General features: G+C 39.0%; 1 protein-coding gene across 3 annotated transcripts; it reads right to left on the reverse strand.

Moving 5' to 3' along the window:
* Window positions 1–1392: 1392 nt before the first annotated feature.
* On the reverse strand, window positions 1393–19387 carry NMRAL1 (NmrA like redox sensor 1). 3 transcript variants are annotated; one of them, XM_074280012.1, is made up of 6 exons: window positions 19319–19387; window positions 10393–10478; window positions 6610–6848; window positions 3465–3714; window positions 2824–3014; window positions 1393–1715 (listed from the first exon to the last, which is right to left on the reverse strand). In XM_074280012.1, the coding sequence occupies exons 2-6, from the start codon at window positions 10430–10432 to the stop codon at window positions 1536–1538; spliced, it is 900 nt and encodes a 299-aa protein (XP_074136113.1). In that variant the 5' UTR covers window positions 10433–10478; window positions 19319–19387; the 3' UTR covers window positions 1393–1535. The 3 variants fall into 3 exon arrangements, with proteins under 3 accessions (XP_074136113.1, XP_074136115.1, XP_074136114.1); XM_074280014.1 differs by lacking the exon at window positions 19319–19387 and adding an exon at window positions 19155–19174; XM_074280013.1 differs by lacking the exon at window positions 19319–19387 and adding an exon at window positions 18889–19058.
* Between the last annotated feature and the right edge of the window lie 527 nt (window positions 19388–19914).

Genomic DNA, 19914 nt, shown 5'->3' on the forward strand with positions numbered 1-19914 from the left:
TTAAAACATACCAATGGCAAGATTTGTCATGTTTGTTTTCTAACCTGCCTTCTCTTCATTAAAAAAAAAAAATATATATATATATATATATATATATTTCTATTTCTCAAGGGGCTTCCTTTTTAAAATTTGTTTTGCTATCCCATTCCTATTTTCCCTCACCCAATCATTCCTTCACCACCTTGGCATTGGGTGGAGGAACAACCTTGTAATAAATATTGCGTAGTTATGCAAAACAAACTCCCATATTGGCAGTGTCTGAAAATGTATCTCTTATTTTCTATCTTAAGTTTAAAACATCTTTGTCAAGAGGCTTCACCTATCTTAAGATAAAATTCTACAACCAGCCTATAGGACTTTTAGAGATGCTCAAATGAGAACTATGTATAAAACATTTTGATAATCTGAAAGGGCTATATATCTATTAATATTAGTCTTTAGTTCTACGTTGAAAAGTGAATTTTGAGCAGGACCATTTCTGATGTCTGGCTACCAGGATAGGATTGCTAGCTCTAATTATTACTGGTATAGGTGAGCTTTCTTAAATGGAAATTCCCTGAGGGGCTGAAAATGGAGCTCTCTCATCTCTAGATTTCAGTTTCCCCATTTGTAAAATGAGAGGGGAAAGATAAGATGAACCAGAGGGCTCATCTAATGAATTAGGCTCCTTTGTCTAATGCCCTTTCTAACTGTGATATACTTATTTTTTTATTGTGACTTATATTTCTATGTCTTTTATATTCTGAGAGTGTCTAGATCTATTTCTTGAGGGAAACTACTCTCTCCATGCTTAATTCTTGGATTTTCCTTAGCCCCATCTTTCTTGAAGTCTGTAGTATCTGAGACTTGACTATCATCCCTCCTCTATATTTCTTCTCCTGGAGTTTCCTTGTTTCCTGGTACTACTACTACTACTTGTTCTTTAGGCCTTCTCAACAGGATCAGTATTTGTCTTTTTCACTTTGGGTAAGTATACCCTAGGACTGTCTTTGGTTTTGCCCTCCTTTTCACTCTTAGTAATCTGCCTGGGATTCTATGGCTTTAATAACTCAATTCTACTCCAGATGCTTCCCAAATCTACATATTCAGCCCTTTCTCTCTTCTGAGGGCAATTCCTTCACTTCTAATTGCTGGCAATGTATCTCTACTTCAATATCCCATAAACATTTAAAATTCTACACATCAAAAAGAGAATTCAAGGATAATGAATTCTCCTTGCTTCCAAATCCCCTCCTTTCAAATATATATAATTCTTTTAAGAACATCAGCATCATTTTGGGCATCCAGTTTTGGAACCTGAGCCATCCTTGATGGCTCATTCCACATATTCAACTAGTTGCTGCTAGCTTGAATTTTAACCATGTTTGTTTCTAATTTGATTGAACTCCAGAATAGAAACAAAGCATTTTATTTTTAGAAACTACAAGTACATACAATGGCCTTAAAACAATTAACAAAACAAAGCAAGCTAGCAGGAGCTATATGCTAAGATAATGGATCTTGTTGGCAATGGGAGGAAGGTAGCAGCAGACCTGTCACAGGTCTGCAAAAGCATCTTTGTGCTGGTCTAACCACTGTTCCAGAGTTCTAGCCTTGGGGTTGAGTTTCAGGGTCAGCTCCACATCTCGGTCTGGATTCATTGTGTAGAAGCGGAACATGTTGGCCAGGTCCTGTGCCCCGGGGAAGCCAAGTTTCTCATAATCCTCTGGTGAGGTCTATCCAAGAGAAACAGCCCATGAAGGTTAGCACCTCATCCAGGATGTGCCAGACCCTCCCCCTCTCCATCTTCTTTCTGTGTGACAGAAGCTTATTCAGATCAGACTTTAAGAATGACACTTTCTCTTCTGCAGTGTACAATTGCAGGGAGGCTATCATTCATGTGATCAGTTTCTACATCTATAACATTTCATTAACCCATCCTTATAATCTATAGCTTCCACTTATCTAACTTTTAAAAAGCTATTAAATCAAAGTAAATTAAAATTAAGTTTGTCCTAAGGATTTTACAGCAGAAGATTGGTTTTGATAGTACATGATTCTAATCCTCTGCTACTACTTAGGCTGGTAGATTGTTTGAGTTCAGGAGATTAAAGCCACATTTCCACTAGAAGGGGCATCAACAATATGATTAGACACTTCTAACACTCTTCCCCAAGAGGTCAGGGGGCCATCATGCTGCTGAGGGCATAAGGAGAATGGGTCAAAACTTCTGCACTCATCAGCACTGGCACTGAGCCTTGAGTGAGTACTGTTCTTCCAAGACTGAATGAGATAAGGAAACAGGCTCAAATAACTACACAAGCAAGCAAACAAATAAGAATTAAATGTATAAATTATGAGACACTGGATTGCAAAGGAAATTAATTATATTCAAATTAAGTATCAAAATATTTTTTTAAAAAAATTTGTTTGTGGACCTGGGGTTAAGAACCCCTCAAAGGTACCAGAGTCAGGGTTGGGGATGACCTATGCTCGTACCCTGGCTCTGCCATGATAAGCCATAACTTTAAGAGGGAGTACATATCTCTGAATCTGTTTTTTTATTTGTAAAATGGGAACTACCTTATGAAGCTGTTGCAAGGAAAGGCGCTCTGTAAACTACATAAAACATTACATAAATGTGAGCCTTTATTATTTTTAATGTCAGTATTCAAAATCTGATGTCAGACTTTTCCCCACTCCCCTGTTTTGAGAAAATACAGCGTGGTGTAGCTCTAGTTAGCAGCACCATCTATTATAAGGGCTTTAGACTTGCTGGCTCTCAATAGTCCTTGAGGTCTAAATCCATGCTTGTGATGGTCAGGCCATGGGGGATCTGCCTACCTTGGCATCCTGCACGGTCTTCCCAGTGTATTTAGAGAGAAAGGAGGCATACTCCGTGGCCGTGTGCTTGCAGGTGCTAAGCCCGATGTTGAGGCCCATGTACTCTTCTGGGGATTTCAGCAGGCTCAGCACCACAGGACCCAGGTCGGCCACTGCCATTCCATCCATTGGGACGTCACCCATGGGCAAATCTTCAAAGAGGAATAGAAAAAAGGTAAGGATGGGGGGATGTCCTCTCCTCCTAACAGGCTGTTTGGAGCAATTCTAATCAGGTAGTCTAACTGGTAATCTGATGATCAGGTAAGTCTAAGGCTGTCTTTTGCCTAGGTAGGGTCTGAGGGCCGGCATATCCACAAAATAGTCTCCATCCTCCTGATCCTCAAACACTCCTTAGACCAAGGCATCCCTCATGCCCCTTATAGTCTAAAAAGAATGAATTGCCAGGCACTAAAAGAACGCCCCATCTAGTACGGATCAGAGCGGGACCCAGGTGTTTCTTACTGAGCCTGGTTCCCCATCACTGCCATGCTGCCTTCTTTCTACCACATGATGGTTAAAAAGGGAGAAAAAAAACCTGGGGTGGGAAGAAAGCCTTGCTGTCACAGGCCATTCAAAGAGAAAGCACAGGAAAATAAACTCACTCAGCAAGTAACCCTTTCCATCAGGAGCCTTCTGGGGTAGGAAGTAGGTGAGAAGGTTTTCAAAGTAGCAAGGCAGCCGGACACTGATCATTGGTACTCCCAAGGACCGGAAGTATTCCTCAACCTCCCCTTTGCCATCAAAGTGTCTGACTACCAGCTGGCCGCCTGTCAGCTTCTTCACATTCTCCAGTCCACTGTAGATCACATAATTCAAGCCCAGACGTTTGGACAGATCAGCCAGGAGTTTACCCTGTGGAAGAGACCACATCCTCACAAATTAGAAATCACAGAAAGGGCATCTCTCCGGTCATTCAACAAATCTTGCACAAGTGAATGTTATTTGTCTACTCATTTATCCAATACTCTACTCTGAGTAAGGCAATGATAAACACAACAGTCCCTGTCCCAAGAGAGATACAGCATAATACACAAGTCACCAACTCCCTAAAAATTGAATGGCTACAGAACCACAGATGTGTCTCATGGAAGGCTCACTCCTTCCCAACAGAACCTTTGCTACTGTACTATTGAACTGTATTGGACATTCTTACTCATCTAGGCAGAAATCTGCCTCTTGTAACTCCTACCCATTGGCCTAGTTCTGTCTCCTGGAACAAAAATGAGATCCAATTCCTCTTCCAAATGCTAACTGGAATCAAGGAAAAACAGTGTATTCTGGTTTATGTAATTGTTCTATTAAAGCACAGGTTCTTAACCTTTTGAGTGTGTGTGTTAAGGATACTTCCCTGAAGCGTAGGAACCTCTTCTCAGAATAATGTTTTTAAATACATAAAATACAGAAAGCAACAAAGGGAACCATAGGTAATAAACATTAAGAATGTAAGTTTTTTCCCCCATTCATGGAATCCCTGAATAAACCTCTGTATTTAAAAGGTAAACAAAATTATCATTTTTCTGTCTTGTTCTACTCTGATTTCTTGGAGAATAGGGAATTTTAGAAAATCTTTAAAATAGGAAAATGAACGAGTGGCAGTGAAAGGAGAAAAAGCCTTTGAGACCCAGAGAGGAATGTGCTTCTGGAGTTTTCACACTAGCCTCAGCTCTTGAATTTCAACTACTCCCTTAACTGTAAGAACTGTTTTTTCTTTATAGGAAATCCTTATGCAGCCATTACTTAAACGTTCCAGGACTATTCTATCCCTCTCCTATACTTGGCTTGTTCTTCATCAAAGTGAGAGGCGACTTGTTCTCCAAGGGGAAAGCTAGCTTGGGGATCCTGATTGGAGTGGTTTTGTTTTATAGCCAAAATTTCTAGAGCAAGTTGTAACTGCTGGAGAGGGGAATGATTGTCTGTACCAGAAGGCAACTCACCTACAAACTAGGAGGTCCAAATGACATATTTAGTCCAATCAGAAGGGAAATACCTAGGTTCAAAAGACCCTGTGGGTCTTCGATCAGAGAGAGAAAGAGAAGCCATACACCCAGTTCCTTGGTCACTGATAACCTAATCAACAAATTGATCATGTTAAGGCCCTTCCCTCCCCCCCACCCCCGATTTTGCTGAGATGCCAGCATGACCCACTTTACTAACAGTTTACATGTTGCTGTTATTAAACTGGTATCTTGCCATGGAGAAAACTATGCCTTTGTTCCAATTTTATTTGCCACAAGGGGGAAAAGGAGATGAAAGGCAAAAGGGAAGTATAGGTGGTGTAAAAACAAAACATGGCAATAAAATATTTTTTAAATGTAACCAAAAAAAAAAAAAGGAAACTTTGTAAACAACAGCTATACAGATGTGATAAATAATAATTCTTCCTCAGCTCTGAAATATTTCCCCCGGACATCTCCTTAAGCTGTTTTCTTTGCAGATTGCCTTCTCATGTGCATGAATTACTGATTTTTGCCTTTATAAATCCTTAAGTTCCTTCAAGACTCAGCTCAGAAGCTAGTCAGTCATCAAGCATTTAAGTGCTCATTTTTTAGTAGTATAGTATGTGCCAGACACTGTTCAAAGCACTAAGTATACAAAATCCCTGCTCATAGTCTGATGAAGAGAACATGAAAAGGAATACAATATAAATAAATAATTTAAATTAAATACAAATAAGATCTATACAGGATAAATTGGAGATTATCAACAGAGGGAACACATCAGCATTAAGAGGAATTGGGAAAAGTTTCTTGTAAAACATAGGATTTCAGGCAGGACTTGATGGAAGCCAGGAAAAAATGATGAATTGTAGTCATGTAAAAATGAAAATGCCAGAAGTAGGGAGGTGGGAGTGTCCTATGTGGGGAACTACAGAAAGATCACTGGCTGTGGATCACTGGGTATGTGGGGGAGGAGGGAGTAAAGTCTAAGACTCTGGGAGCAGCACAGTGGAGAGCACCGGTCCTGGAATCAGGAGGACCTGCATTCAAATGTGTCTTCAGTCACTTACTAGCTGGGTGACTGAGAAAGTCATTGCCTCCAGAAACAAACAGAATGGAAAGGAGGAGTTGGGGGCTGAGGGGGGACAAGTTTATAAAAGGCTTTTAAGGCCAAACCAGATCTTTCCCCTTGATTCTGGACTTGGCAGGTAGCCACTGAAGTTTTCTCGAATAAAATACGGTCATCCCTGCACTAATGGAAGATCAGTCTTACAGCTGAGTGAAGGCTGGATTGGAGCAGGGAGAGATCTGGGGCAGGCAGATCCATCAGCAGCTTCTGGCCATAGAAGAGATTTGAAGTGATAAGGGCTTGCAGTAAGGCCATAGCGGTGTCAGAGGAAAGACCCATGGGAGAGATGTTAGAAAGGCAGAAAAAAGGAATTAGCAACGGCTTACATATGGGGGATGACAGAAACCTAGGTGGGAAACCTGAAAGACTGTAAAGATGGTGGCACTCTGGACAAGAATAAGGAAGAGAAGGAGAGGGGAAGGTCTTGGAAAAAGGTTTTTGGATAGTTTCCTTTTCAGAGGAAACTCTTCGCCTTTTCTGGTAGCCAGGTCATTAAGATTCTCTCCCTTCTCAAATAATCTTCAACACATGTATTTGTAGAGTCATGTCTCTGCTCCATTCACCTGGTGTATAATTTCACCACATTTTTGTTTTTACCTATAATAAACACTCAAATGTGTGTTAAATGGAATCATTACTTAGAGCTAGATGGAGAGGGAAACAGGCCTATTTTATCTTCACCTGCTTGATCTCCTGCTCCTGGTTGAGATTCTCCCAGTAGTTGGTCACAATGAAAGCTGCATAGGCCCCTGCCAGGGCTGGCTCCAGGCTCTTCTCATCATCTTGATCTCCTCTGACCACCTCTGCACCTTGATTTTTCAGGTGTTCTGCGGCTTTCTGCTTAGGATTTCGAGTCACCACACGAACTTTGAATGTCCCATCTTCCAGGAGAGTCCTGGCAACCGAACCACCCTGGGCACCTCCGGGAAAAATATCAGACAGCCTTTCTTTGAAGTTTCTATCCCAAGCCAACCCACTGCCTAGAAACTCCATCTCCTAGATGAGCACCTTCAAAAGGCAAAAATTGTTTTCTTTCACAACATGACCTACATGGAAATATATTTTGCATGACTGCACACATATAATTTATATCAAATTGTCTTCCCAATGGAAGAAGAAACGGAGAGAATTTTGAACTTGAAATTTAAAAAAAAAGAATAGTAAAAATTGTTTTTATATATAATTGGAAAAGATAATCGAGAAAAAAGGACAAAGACTATTGTTTTTTGTTTCTATCTGAAAATATTAAGTACCTACCATGTGCCAGGCACTGTATTAAGCACTGAAGATACAAAAAGAAACACAAGACAGCCCCTGCTTACAATCTAATGAGGGAGACAACATGCAAGCAAATATATATACAAAGAATGCTTTATATAAGATAAATGAGAGATACTTAACAGAAGGAAGACACTGGAATTAAGAGGGTCAGAGAAAACTTCCAGTTAAGGGTGAGATTTTAGTTGGGACTTACAGGAAGCCAGGGAGGTCAGTAGGCAGAGTGAACAAGGCAAAGCATTCCAGGAATGGGACAGCTGGTGAGAATGCCCAGAGCAGAAAGTGTCTTGTTGATGGAAAAGCCAAACACTAGTATCACTTAATCATAGAGTATATGTAAAAAGGAAGAAAAAATAGAGAAGCAGGGTAGCTCAGAAAGGGCTGTGAACACCAGAGCCTTTTGTATTTGATCCTGGAGGCAACAGGAAGACACCAGAATAAAAAGCAGGTCAAATGATCGACCTGAGCTTTAAGGAAAATCACTTCAGTGTCTTGGGTGAACGATGTATGAGAGTGAGATGACACTGGGGCAGACGGATCCACCAGCAGGCTATCACAGTAGCTCAGGGGAGAGAAAATGATAAACCAAAGGCCCTAAAAGTAGTAAAGGGCATTCTCTGATTCCAAATCAGAGCCTTCTCATTATACCACACTGCTTCAATTAACTCAAAGACACCTCCTAACCCAGAGATTTTTAAACTGGGCTATATGCTGTGGTCATCAATACCATTTGGTACTGGCTGAGAAATAGAGTAATGAATCAATGGATTAGGTTCGGTTCATAAGACCTAACAAAATAGTGACTATAGTAATCTAGGGTTCGATAAACTTAAGACTCCAGCTTCTGAGATAAGAACTCACTATTTGATGAAAAAATTGCTGGGAAAATTGGAAAATAGTATAATAGAAACAAAAGATTGACCAATATCTATTCCCTATACCAATATAGGTTCATGATTTAGACATAAAAAGTGACACTATAAGCAAATTAGGAGAACATGGGATAGGCTACTTCTCAAATCTGTAGAAAAGGAATTTATGGCCAATGATGAACTAGAGAACATTATGAAATGCAAAATGGATAATTCTGCTTACATTAAATTAAGTAGTTTTTATACAATAAAACCAATGCAACCAAGATTAAAAGGGAAAAAGAAAACTGAGAAAAAAATTCTTACATTCAAGGTTTCTGATAAAGGCCTCATTTTTAAACTACATGGAGAATGAATTCAAATTTATAAGAATATAAGCCATTCACCAGTTGATAAATGGTCAAATAGAAACAGACAATTTTCATATGAAGAAATTAAAGCCATTTCTAGTCATATGAAAAAATGCCCTAAATCACTATTAATTTGAGAAATGCAAATTAAGACAACTCTGAGGTACCATTTCACATCTGTCAGATTGACTAAAATGATAGGAAAAGATAATGATAAATATTGGAGGGGATGTGGGAAAACTGGGACACTGATACATTGTTGGTGGAATTGTGAACTGATCCAACCATTCTGGAAAACAATTTGGAACTATGCTCAAAAAGTTATAGAACTGTGCATAGCTTTTGACCCAGCTGTGTTACTACTGGACTTAATATGCCAAAGGGAAAGGCACCCACATGTGCAAAAAATGTTTGTCAGTCCTTTTTGTAGTGGCAAGAAACTCAATTGGAAAATGGCTGAATAAATTATGATACAGGAATTTCCTAGTGAAGACTAGTACCTTAGTAGCAACGTACAATATAACAGCACTGAAATTTTAAATAACTAGCTTTGCTTGGATCCCAAGGTCAGTATGCATCAGAGGCAAGGCTTTATATGGAAGCTAGGTTTCCATCTATGATACCATAGAAAAAGAATAATGGAATTTAATTTGTTTATTAATTTATGTGATTCCACTTGGCTAAATACCAACGGTTTTATGTAAGATTTTATTCTTTATTTTGTATGCTTATATGATTAGTTATTTTTATTTATTTAAGTTTGTAGTAAAATAACTTTTAAAGACCAGACACATCAGTTTAAACAGTTCTACTCATTATGTTTCTTTTGTGTCTTCAAAGTAAAGTATCTGGTAGAGGGCAAGACACATACATAGTAAAAAGTTACTGAATTTAATTCTTGGCAGAAGAGAATTTCTATCTATTTATTCCAACTTCCGAAAAAGTCTTAGGACCTGGAGCCCTAAGTTCTCCACAAAGTACAGTTGTTCCTTCCACATTGCAGTGGTTAGGGGAGTGTACCCTCTGAAATCTGGAGAATCCTCGAAAACCTTTTTGTCCCTCCCTTCTTATCAGAGAAGTCTGAACTTTTCCTTTTTCTTTTATGGGTGTTTACTGCATTTTATTGTAAAATTTGGATTGAGTATTTAGTTATAGGCTCTTTGTTGTCTGAGTGTTGTTTGCAGCTTCTGCAAAACTCTCCCAAAATTTCCATTTAATTTCTTAATCTCAAGGGGGAAAGTCAAGATGTGAAAGGGATAACTATAGTTGGAGTTTGTGTTTTGTTGTGCATGAGGGTTCTTTTCCCTTTTTTATGATTTCTTTGGGGTAGGATCTGCTGGATCAAAGGATATGAACAGTTTGATAGCCCTTTGAGCATAGTTCCAAACTGCTCTCCAGAATGTTTGGATCCTTCACAGTATCAGTGTCTCAGTTTTCCCACATCCCCTCCAACATTATAAATTTGAGTCAATTCTCCATATATTTTAGAAATGAGGCCTTAATGTAAGAATTTTCCCCTAGTTTTCTTTTTTCCCTTCTAACCTTGGCTGCATTGGTTTTGTTTGTACAAACCCTTTTTAACTTAATATAATCAAAATTATCCACTTTGCATGTCAATGTTCTCCACTTCTTTGGCCATAAATTCCTTCCTTCTCCACAGATCTGAGAGGTAGACTCTCCTTTGTTCTCCTAATCTGCTTATAGTATCACTCTATGTCTAAATTATAAATTTATTTCGACTTTATTTTGGTATAGGGGATTAGGTATGGGTCAATGCCTAGTTCTGCCAGCTTTCCCAGGAATTTTTGTCCGATAGTGAGTTCTCATCCCAGAGGCTGGGGTCTTTGGATTTATCGAACACTAGATTATTATTGACTCAATCTTCAAAGTCTCTTCCAGTTGTAAACTTCCTGTGTTCTAAAAGTCTATGTTCTTTCAGCTCTTACATTCTATGTTCCACTTACCAGTTGCTCCAAAAACTACTACCAGTTTCTTGTCCGCCATGAAGAGTCACAGAGCAAGAATGAACAGGCACTTGAGTTGGGAAGGTCTGAAAAGAAATAGCATGAATATTTACTAAATCTCCCCAAATCTCCTCTTGTTTCTGACACAAACTGGCTGGGTAATCTTGGGTTAGCCACTCTGAGTGCTCCATGTCCCAGCTTCCCTCGAGTCCCATCTGTTATAAGAAGCCTTTTCTGATTCCCCTAATACTAGTCTTTTTCCTCTGACAGTGTAAGCAGAGCCGCGATGGCAGAGAATTGGGCATTTCTGCTGAGCTCTCCCAACTCAACTCTCTAAACAACGTTTTAAAAAACAATTCAGATTAAATTCTTAGACAATAATGATCCCCCACACCATCCCCATTTAAGAGACAAATAACAATTTGAATACTCCATAGAAGCTACTAGATTGGAAAAAGATCAGTTTACATCCCAATCCTAAAGAAGGGCAATGCTGAAGAATGTTCAAATTACCAAAAATTTCACAATCCAAGTGAGTTTCTGAAAGGTAGGCTACAGCAGTGTGTGAAATGAAAATTACCAGAAAAACAGGCTGATTTTCAAAGAGGCAGAGGAACTAAAAACCAAATTGCCAGCATCTGCTGCATTATAGAGAAACCTATTTCTGCTTCATTGATTAGACTAAAGCCTTTGATTTTGTGGATCACACTAAATTATGGGAAGTCCTAAAAGTGATGGATGTATCGGATGTTTTACTCATCTCCTGAAGAATCTGTAGTCAGCTCAAAAAACAGAATTCAATATGGAACATATTTGTTCGAAAAATTAGTTCAAGACTTCCGGCCAAGATGGCGGCGTGGAGGCAGACAGCTGCTTGAGCTCCTCATTTTCTCTCAGAACTTACTTCATGACAAGCCTCAGACTTAATGCTTGACCCAGAAAGAAATCCACAGATCATCACCAAGAGAAGACATCCTTGAAAGTCGCCAGAAAAGGTCTGTGTTTGCTCGGGGGAGGGTCAATCAGACTGGGCGCAGACTGAGGGCAGACAGCCAGAGCAAGACAGGCAGCTCACACAGCTCAGACCGGAGGGGGAGGGGTACGATCTCTGCCATTTCTGTGAAAGGGCTTTTGCCCCAGTGTGGATGCTCCGTCTTGGCAGCAAGCCAGGAGCAGCGGGTAGGGTGTAAACACCGGAGGTGAAGATTAAAACCCCAGAAAGCCAGCATCTCTCAGAACACGGCCACCCCCAACCCCCACCTGGACTGACTAGGTGCGTTCTCGGAGCCTCAGAGCGCAGACTCAGTACAGTCATTGCTGTTCTGTTAGTGGCTCTCTGCTGCCCTACCCCCAGTCTGTAGAGGAAGCCCATTAATAACATCCAGCCCTATCCCCCGCAAAACAGACCAATTGTTTCTCTTGTCAGTTTGTTTTCTTTGATTCCTGCTCTGACAAAATGAACAAAAAATTCAAAAGGGCTCTAACCATTGACAGCTTCTGTGTGGAGAGGGAGCAGACTTCAAATGCTGAGGAGACTAGGAACAGACTGTCCCCAGATGTATCCCCTGGGAGGGATATAAGCTGCTCCTCAATACAAAAGAACCTCATAGAGGAAATCAAAAAGGCTCTCACAAGAGAGCTGGAAGAGAAATGGGAAAAGGAAAGGGAAGCTTGGCAAGAGAGCCTGGAGAAGTCATCTCATGCATTCAAAGACAGAGTGGATAAAGAAATCAAATCATTGAGAAACAAGATTAGTGAGCTGGAAAAGGTAAACAACTCCAAGGAAAACAGGATTAGTGAGCTGGAAAAGGTAAACAACTCCAAGGAAAACAGGATTAGTGAGCTGGAAAAAGAAATCAGCTCTCTAAAAAATAAAATGGATAAAATGGAAAAAAATTCCATAGAAGATAAAAACTCAATTGGACAATTACAAAGAGATATAAAAAAAGTGAGTGAAGAAAATATATCATTGAAAATTAGACTGGAACAAGTAGAAATGAATGACTCAAGGAGAAACCAAGAGGGAGTCAAGCAAAACCAGAGAAATGAAACAATTGAAAAGACTGTCAAGTACCTTACCAGAAAGACAACAGACCTGGAAAACAGATCCAGGAGAGACAATTTGAGAATAATCGGACTCCCTGAAAAATGGGAGGAAAAAAAGAGCTTGGACACCATTTTCGAGGAAATTATCAAAGAGAACTGCCCAGACGTACTGGAAACAGAGGGTAAAATAGACATTGAGAAAATTCATCGATCACCTACTGAAAGGGACCCTAAAATCAAAACGCCAAGAAATATAGTGGCCAAGTTCAAGAACCATCAGACAAAGGAAAAGATATTGGAAGCTGCTAGAAAAAAACAATTCAGATATGGAGGATCCACAATAAGGATAACCCAGGATCTAGCAGCGTCCACATTAAAAGAACGCAGGGCCTGGAACATGATATTCCGAAAGGCTAAGGAACTTGGTATGCAGCCAAGAATAACTTACCCAGCAAGAATGAGCATCGTTTTCCAGGGAAGAAGTTGGACATTTAACGAAATAAATGAATTCCATCTATTTTTAATGAAAAAACCAGACCTACATAAAAGGTTTGATCTTCAAATACAGAACTCAAGAGATTTCTAAAAAGGTAAAAAGAAATCTTGAGAACTATACTTCTGTCAAAAAAATATGTAAAGAACATATGTACAATTTGTCTTAGAAACTAGAGATGGAAAGGAGATTATATCATAAAAAAGTGTAAAGTGGTGGTACTACATCTCATGAAGAGGCAAAGGTAACCTATTATATCTGAGAGAAAGAAAGGAGGGAGATGAACATAGCGTGTATCAATAGACATATTCAATTTATGGTGAAACTTCTTCCACTTCATTGAAAAGTGAAAGGGAAGGAATAAGCTAAGGGGAAGGGAATACAGTAATTTCGAGGAAAAGGGGTAAAATAAGGGGAGGATCTTTAAGGTGGGGGAGGGATCCTAAAAAGGGAGGGCTGTGAAAACCAAATGGTGTTCACCAGTTTAATACTGGATAGGAGGGTAAGAGGAAAGGAAAGGGGAAAAGCATAAGCAGGGGTTAATAGGATGGCAAGCAATATAGAATTAGTCCTTCTAACCATAAATGTGAATGGGGCAAACTGCCTCATAAAGAGGAAGCAGTTAGCAGACTGGATTAAAAGTCAGAATCCTACTATATGTTGTTTACAGGAAACACACCTGAAACAGGATGAGACATTCAAACTAAAAGTAAAAGGGTGGAGCAGAATCTATTATGCTTCAGGCAAAACCAAAAAAGCAGGAGTAGCCATCCTCATCTCAGATCAAGCAAAAACAAAAATTGATCTAATTAAAAGAGATAAGGAAGGGCATTATATCCTGCTAAAGGGAAGCATCAATAGTGAAGCAGTATCAATATTAAACATGTATGCACCAAGTGGTGCAGCATCTAAATTCTTAAAAGAGAAATTAAGAGAGCTGCAAGAGGAAATAGATAGCAAAACTATAATAGCGGGAGATCTCAACCTTGCACTCTCAGAATTAGATAAATCAAACCACAAAATAAATAAGAAAGAAGTCAAAGAGGTAAATAGAATACTAGAAAAGTTTGATATGATAGATCTTTGGCGAAAGCTAAATGGAGACAGAAAGGAACCTATAAATGGAACCTATACAAAAATTGATCATATACTAGGGCATAAAAACCTCAAAATCAAATGCAGTAAGGCAGAAATAGTAAATGCATCCTTTTCAGACGATAATGCAATCAAAATAACATTTAATAAAAAGCCAGGGGAAAAGAGACCAAAAAATAATTGGAAACTAAATAATCTTATACTAAAGAATGATTGGGTAAAATAGCAAATCATAGACATAATTAATAACTTCACCCAAGAAAATGACAATAATGAGACATCATACCAAAATGTGTGGGATACAGCCAAAGCAGTAATAAGGGGAAGTTTTATATCTCTACAGGCCTACTTGCATAAAATAGAGAAAGAGAGGGCCAACGAATTGGGCTTACAACTAAAATTGCTAGAAAAGGAACAAATTAAAAACCCCCAGACAAACACAAAACTTGAAATTCAAAAAATAAAAGGTGAGATTAATAAAATTGAAAGTAAAAAAAACTATTGAATTAATTAATAAAACTAAGAGTTGGTTTTATGAAAAAACCAACAAAATAGACAAACCCTTAGTAAACCTGATTAAAAAAAGGAAAGAGAAAAAGCAAATTGATAGTCTTGAAAATGAAAAGGGTGAACTCACCACTAATGAAGAGGAAATTAGAACAATAGTTAGGAGCTACTTTGCTCAACTTTATGCCGATAAATTCGATAACTTAAATGAAATGGAAGAATACCTTCAAAAATATAGCTTGCCCAGATTAACAGAAGAAGAAGTAAGTAGTCTAAATAGTCCCATCTCAGAAAAAGAAATAGACCAAGCTATTAACCAACTTCCTAAGAAAAAGTCCCCAGGACCAGATGGATTTACAGGTGAATTCTACCAAACATTTAAAGAACAACTAACTCCAATGCTATGTAAACTATTTGAAAAAATAGGGATTGAAGGAGTCCTACCAAATTCCTTCTATGACACAGACATGGTACTGATACCTAAACCAGGTAGATCGAAAACTGAGAAAGAAAACTATAGACCAATTTCCTTAATGAATATTGATGCTAAAATCTTAAATAAGATATTAGCAAATAGACTTCAGAAAATCATCCCCAGGATAATACACTATGACCAAGTGGGATTTATACCAGGAATGCAGGGCTGATTTAATATTAGGAAAACTATTAGTATAATTGACCATATTAATAATCAAATTAATAAAAACCATATGATCATCTCAATAGATGCAGAAAAGGCATTTGATAAAATCCAACATCCATTCCTACTAAAAACGCTTGAGAGTATAGGAATAAACGGACTATTCCTTAAAATAATGAGCATATATTTAAAACCTTCAGTAAACATCATATGTAATGGCGATAAACTAGAACCTTTCCCTGTAAGATCAGGAGTGAAACAAGGTTGCCCACTATCACCATTACTATTCAATATAGTACTAGAAACTCTAGCCTTGGCAATAAGAGCCGAGAAAGATCCAAGGAATTAGAGTAGGAAATGAAGAAATCAAATTGTCACTTTTCGCAGATGACATGATGGTATACTTAGAGAACCCCAAAGACTCTGCTAAAAAGCTATTAGAAATAATTCAGAATTTTAGCAAAGTCGCAGGATACAAAATAAATCCACATAAATCCTCAGCATTTTTATACATTACCAACACAATCCAACAGCAAGAGATACAAAGAGAAATTCCATTCAAAATAACAGTCGATAGTATAAAATATTTGGGAATATATCTACCAAAGGAGAGTCAGGAATTATATGAGCAAAATTACAAAACACTTGCCACAAAAATAAAGTCAGATTTAAATAATTGGAAAGACATTCAGTGTTCTTGGATAGGCCGAGCGAATATAATAAAGATGACAATACTCCCCAAACTAATCTATCTATTTAGTGCTATACCAATCAGACTCCCAAGAAACTATTTTAATGACCTAGAAAAAATAACAACAAAATTCATATGGAAGAATAAAAGGTCGAGAATTGTAAGGGAACTAATGAAAAAAAAGTCAGAGGAAGGTGGTCTAAGTGTACCTGATTTAAAGCTATATTATAAAGCAACAGTCACCAAAACCATTTGGTATTGGCTAAGAAATAGACTAGTTGATCAGTGGCATAGGTTAGGTTCACAGGGCAAGATAGTGAATAAAAATAGCAATCTAATCTTTGACAAACCCAAAGATCCCAAATTTTGGGATAAGAATTCATTATTTGACAAAAACTGCTGGGAAAACTGGAAATTAGTATGGCAGAAACTAGGCATGGACCCACATTTAACACCACATACTAAGATTAGATCAAAATGGGTCCAAGATTTAGGCATAAAGAACGAAATCATAAATAAATTGGAGGAACATGGGATGGTTTACCTCTCAGACTTGTGGAGGAGGAAGGAGTTTGTGTCCAAGGGAGAACTAGAGACCATTATTGATCACAAAATAGAACATTTTGATTACACCAAATTAAAAAGTTTCTGCACAAACAAAACTAATGCAAACAAGATTAGAAGGGAAGTAACAAATTGGGAAAAAAATTTTACAGTTAAAGGTTCTGATAAAGGCCTCATCTCCAAAATATACAGAGAATTGACTTTAATTTATAAGAAATCAAGCCATTCTCCAATTGATAAATGGTCAAAGGATATGAACAGACGATTTTCAGATGATGAAATTAAAACTATTTCCACTCATATGAAAGAGTGTTCCAAATCACTATTGATCAGAGAAATGCAAATTAAGACAACTCTGAGGTATCATTACACACCTGTCAGATTGGCTAAGATGACAGGAACAAATAACGATGAATGTTGGAGACACTGATGCATTGTTGGTGGAGTTGTGAAAGAATCCAAACATTCTGGAGAGCAATCTGGAATTATGCCCAAAAAGTTATCAAAATGTGCATACCCTTTGACCCAGCCATACTACTACTGGGCTTAAACCCCAAGGAACTACTAAAGAAGGGAAAGGGACCTGTATGTGCCAAAATGTTTGTGGCAGCCCTTTTCATAGTGGCTAGAAGCTGGAAGATGAATGGATGTCCATCAATTGGAGAATGGTTGGGTAAACTATGGTATATGAATGTTATGGAATATTATTGTTCTGTAAGAAATGACCAACAGGAGGAATACAGAGAGGCTTGGAGAGACTTACATGAACTGATGCTGAGTGAAATGAGCAGAACCAGGAGATCATTATACACTTCAACAATGATTCTGTACGAGGATGTATTCTGATGGAAGTGGATATCTTCAACATAGAGAAGAGCTAATCCAATTCCAATTGATTAATGATGGACAGAACCAGCTACATCCAGAAAAGGAACACTGGGAAATGAGTGTAAACTGTTATTTTTACCTTCTGAATCCAATTCTTCCTGTGCAACAAAAAATTCGGTTCTACACACATATATTGTATCTAGAATATACTGTAATGTATTTAACATGTATAAGACAGCCTGCCATCTGGGGGAGGGGGTTGGGGGAGGAATGGAAAAAATCTGAATAGAAGTAAGTGCAAGGGATAATGTTGTAAAAAATTACCCATGCATATGTACTGTCAAAAAAATGTTATAATTATAAAATAAAATAAAAATTAAAAAAAAAAATTAGTTCAAGGTTGAGGAACTTATGACAAAGTTGTGTAATGTTTATTTAATTAACTTATATGCAGAGAAGATTGTGTGAAATGCCAGTGTGGAAAAATCAAAAGCTGGAATTAAGGCTGCTAGGAGAATGTCAACACTCAGATATGCAGAAAATACCATTCTGATGGCAGAAAGTGAAGAAGAATGAAAAAATCCCTCAACATGACAATGCAATCATGAAATTAAAAGATGCTTGCCCCTTGGAGGGAAAGTTTTGGCAAATCTGGACAGCATATTAAAGAGCATCTTGCTGAAAAAGTTCCATATATTCAAAGCTATGGTTTTTTTCCCTTAAATAGCAATATATGGCTGTGAGAGTTAATTATTAGGAAAGTTGAGGGCTGCAGCATCAACATTTGAATTCTGGTGTTGAGGAGGCTTTTCAAAGTCCCTTAGATAACAAGGAGATCAAATCAATCAATACTTAAAGAAACTAACTGATTATTCATTATTGAGGTTGAAATTTAAATACTTTGACCACAAGAGAAAACCAGATTTATGAAAATACTGATACTGAGATTAAAAACAAAGGAAGGAGACAGCAAAAGAGATGGATAGTGTCATAAACAATAAACACGAACCTGGACAGACTTCAGGAGATAGTAAAGGGCGTAAGGGCTTGGCATTCTGTTTTTAAATAATGATAATGTTTAAATCTAATCTGAATTTAAAAAATTATCTCTAAGATTCCTTCCAGTTGTAAAGCTGATTGCAGACCCCACCTAGAAAAGATAAATATCCTAGTTTCTTTCCCGGTAGAAAAGATACCGTGGGGCTCTGTTTAAATCTCCACACCAGGTGGTCCTCAGGGTCTCCAGAAAGTGGAGAGTGAGTTGCCTGAGGAACTAACTAGTCCTTCCCTCATCTCTATAACCCCAATTTGGCACGTTCACTTTCCAGCTCCTTTGGGGGCCTCAGCTCAGTGTGACTCTGGGAATTTAACTGAAAGCGAGCTGTGTTCTGTTGCATCTTCTACTTTAGTATTTGTGTCACTGACTTATTCTGTGTACTACGGTACCTTCGGCTATAACATTGCATGTTCTAAAGACTCGGCTTTCACATTTCGCGTCCCAAAGACCCTTCCAGCTCTCACGCTCCTAATGGTCCTCCGATCTCTACTGTTCTCTATTACGACCCCCCTAGGTGCTAACGGCCCTTTCATAACATACTCTGTTCTAACGAGCTTTTGTATTTGTGTTAGTACCTTCCGGTTCTTTGATACACGGGTCTAAGTTTCCATCATTCCAAGACACACCACTCTGAATTTCCGGAACTGGCCCTCCTCCAAGGCCGCCCCTTTTCTGGGGCCTGTTTGCCCACCCTCGAGTGGAAGGTGGCGGCTCACTCCGCACTCATAGTACCAGTGACCCCTCCAGCTCCGACATTCCCCGTGGGAATGACCCTTCCAGCCCAGCTCCCAGTCTCCGAAAAACCCACAAACCCTGGCACTGCTCCCCCACGGCCACGGACCCGGCTCTGGTTACCCCCCGGAAAGGGGGCCGGGGTCTCCGCAACCCCAGTGCAGAGAGCCGTCTCTCCGCTCCTGGCCACGCATCCTCCGGCCGCTCGGGATACCCCCACTTTCCGCAGCCTCACCACCAGCAGCTTCCCACGTGGGCGTGGGAATTAATTACCTTTTCCCCCAGCGTTCCCGCGAAGCTGCAGAGAGAAGTGGGACTTTAGGGGAAAAATGAATAAGGAGGAGAAATCATGGTACCGGAGTGGGGGGGAACGAAGAGAGCTGTGTCAGGTTCTGACTTCTCCTCTCTCCTCCACCCACTCCTTGAGGCCCATGTGGTCAATTCTATTTACCAATATTATATTCTACGTAGGGAAATAAAATTAAAGGTTGGTTTGGTTTGGTTTTTACCCAAAATGGGTCAGGATAAACTTGCACTCCCCTCCCTCTCAATACAGATGGTACGTCCCAGCCTGGGTAAACTAGCATCCTTTCTCTAGAAGGATGGCTTCTCACAGAAGTTTCACCTCTCAGGTTGTATTTTACACGGAGTTGTGGAATATACAACGGTAAACTGGGCAACCACCTCATCTCCTCCCTCCCCCACCTCAGCTTTTTAATGGATAAAGTTTGTTCCGACTAACTTATTCCTAACAAACAGTTGGGAATCTCCCAATCTCAGTATAGTTTTGGGAGGCAGTTATGCAAACAACCTGAGCGTGATTGTAATGACAGAGTACTTGAAACGTTACACTTTCCGTGGTTTACTTT

The sequence above is a fragment of the Sminthopsis crassicaudata genome, chromosome 1 (assembly GCF_048593235.1).
Source record: "Sminthopsis crassicaudata isolate SCR6 chromosome 1, ASM4859323v1, whole genome shotgun sequence".
Taxonomy (NCBI): Eukaryota; Metazoa; Chordata; class Mammalia; order Dasyuromorphia; family Dasyuridae; genus Sminthopsis; species Sminthopsis crassicaudata.

What these genes read in the sequence shown, in the direction of transcription:
- NMRAL1 (XM_074280012.1), bottom strand. Translation starts at nt 10,432, where the DNA reads ATGGCGGACAAGAAACTGGTAGTAGTTTTTGGAGCAACTG. An exon ending in AGTAGTTTTTGGAGCAACTG is followed by an intron (nt 6,849 to 10,392) that starts GTAAGTGGAACA and finishes TTTTTCCCGGAG; the next exon opens with GTGCCCAGGGTGGTTCGGTT. An exon ending in TGGAAAGGGTTACTTGCTGA is followed by an intron (nt 3,015 to 3,464) that starts GTGAGTTTATTT and finishes TCCTCTTTGAAG; the next exon opens with ATTTGCCCATGGGTGACGTC.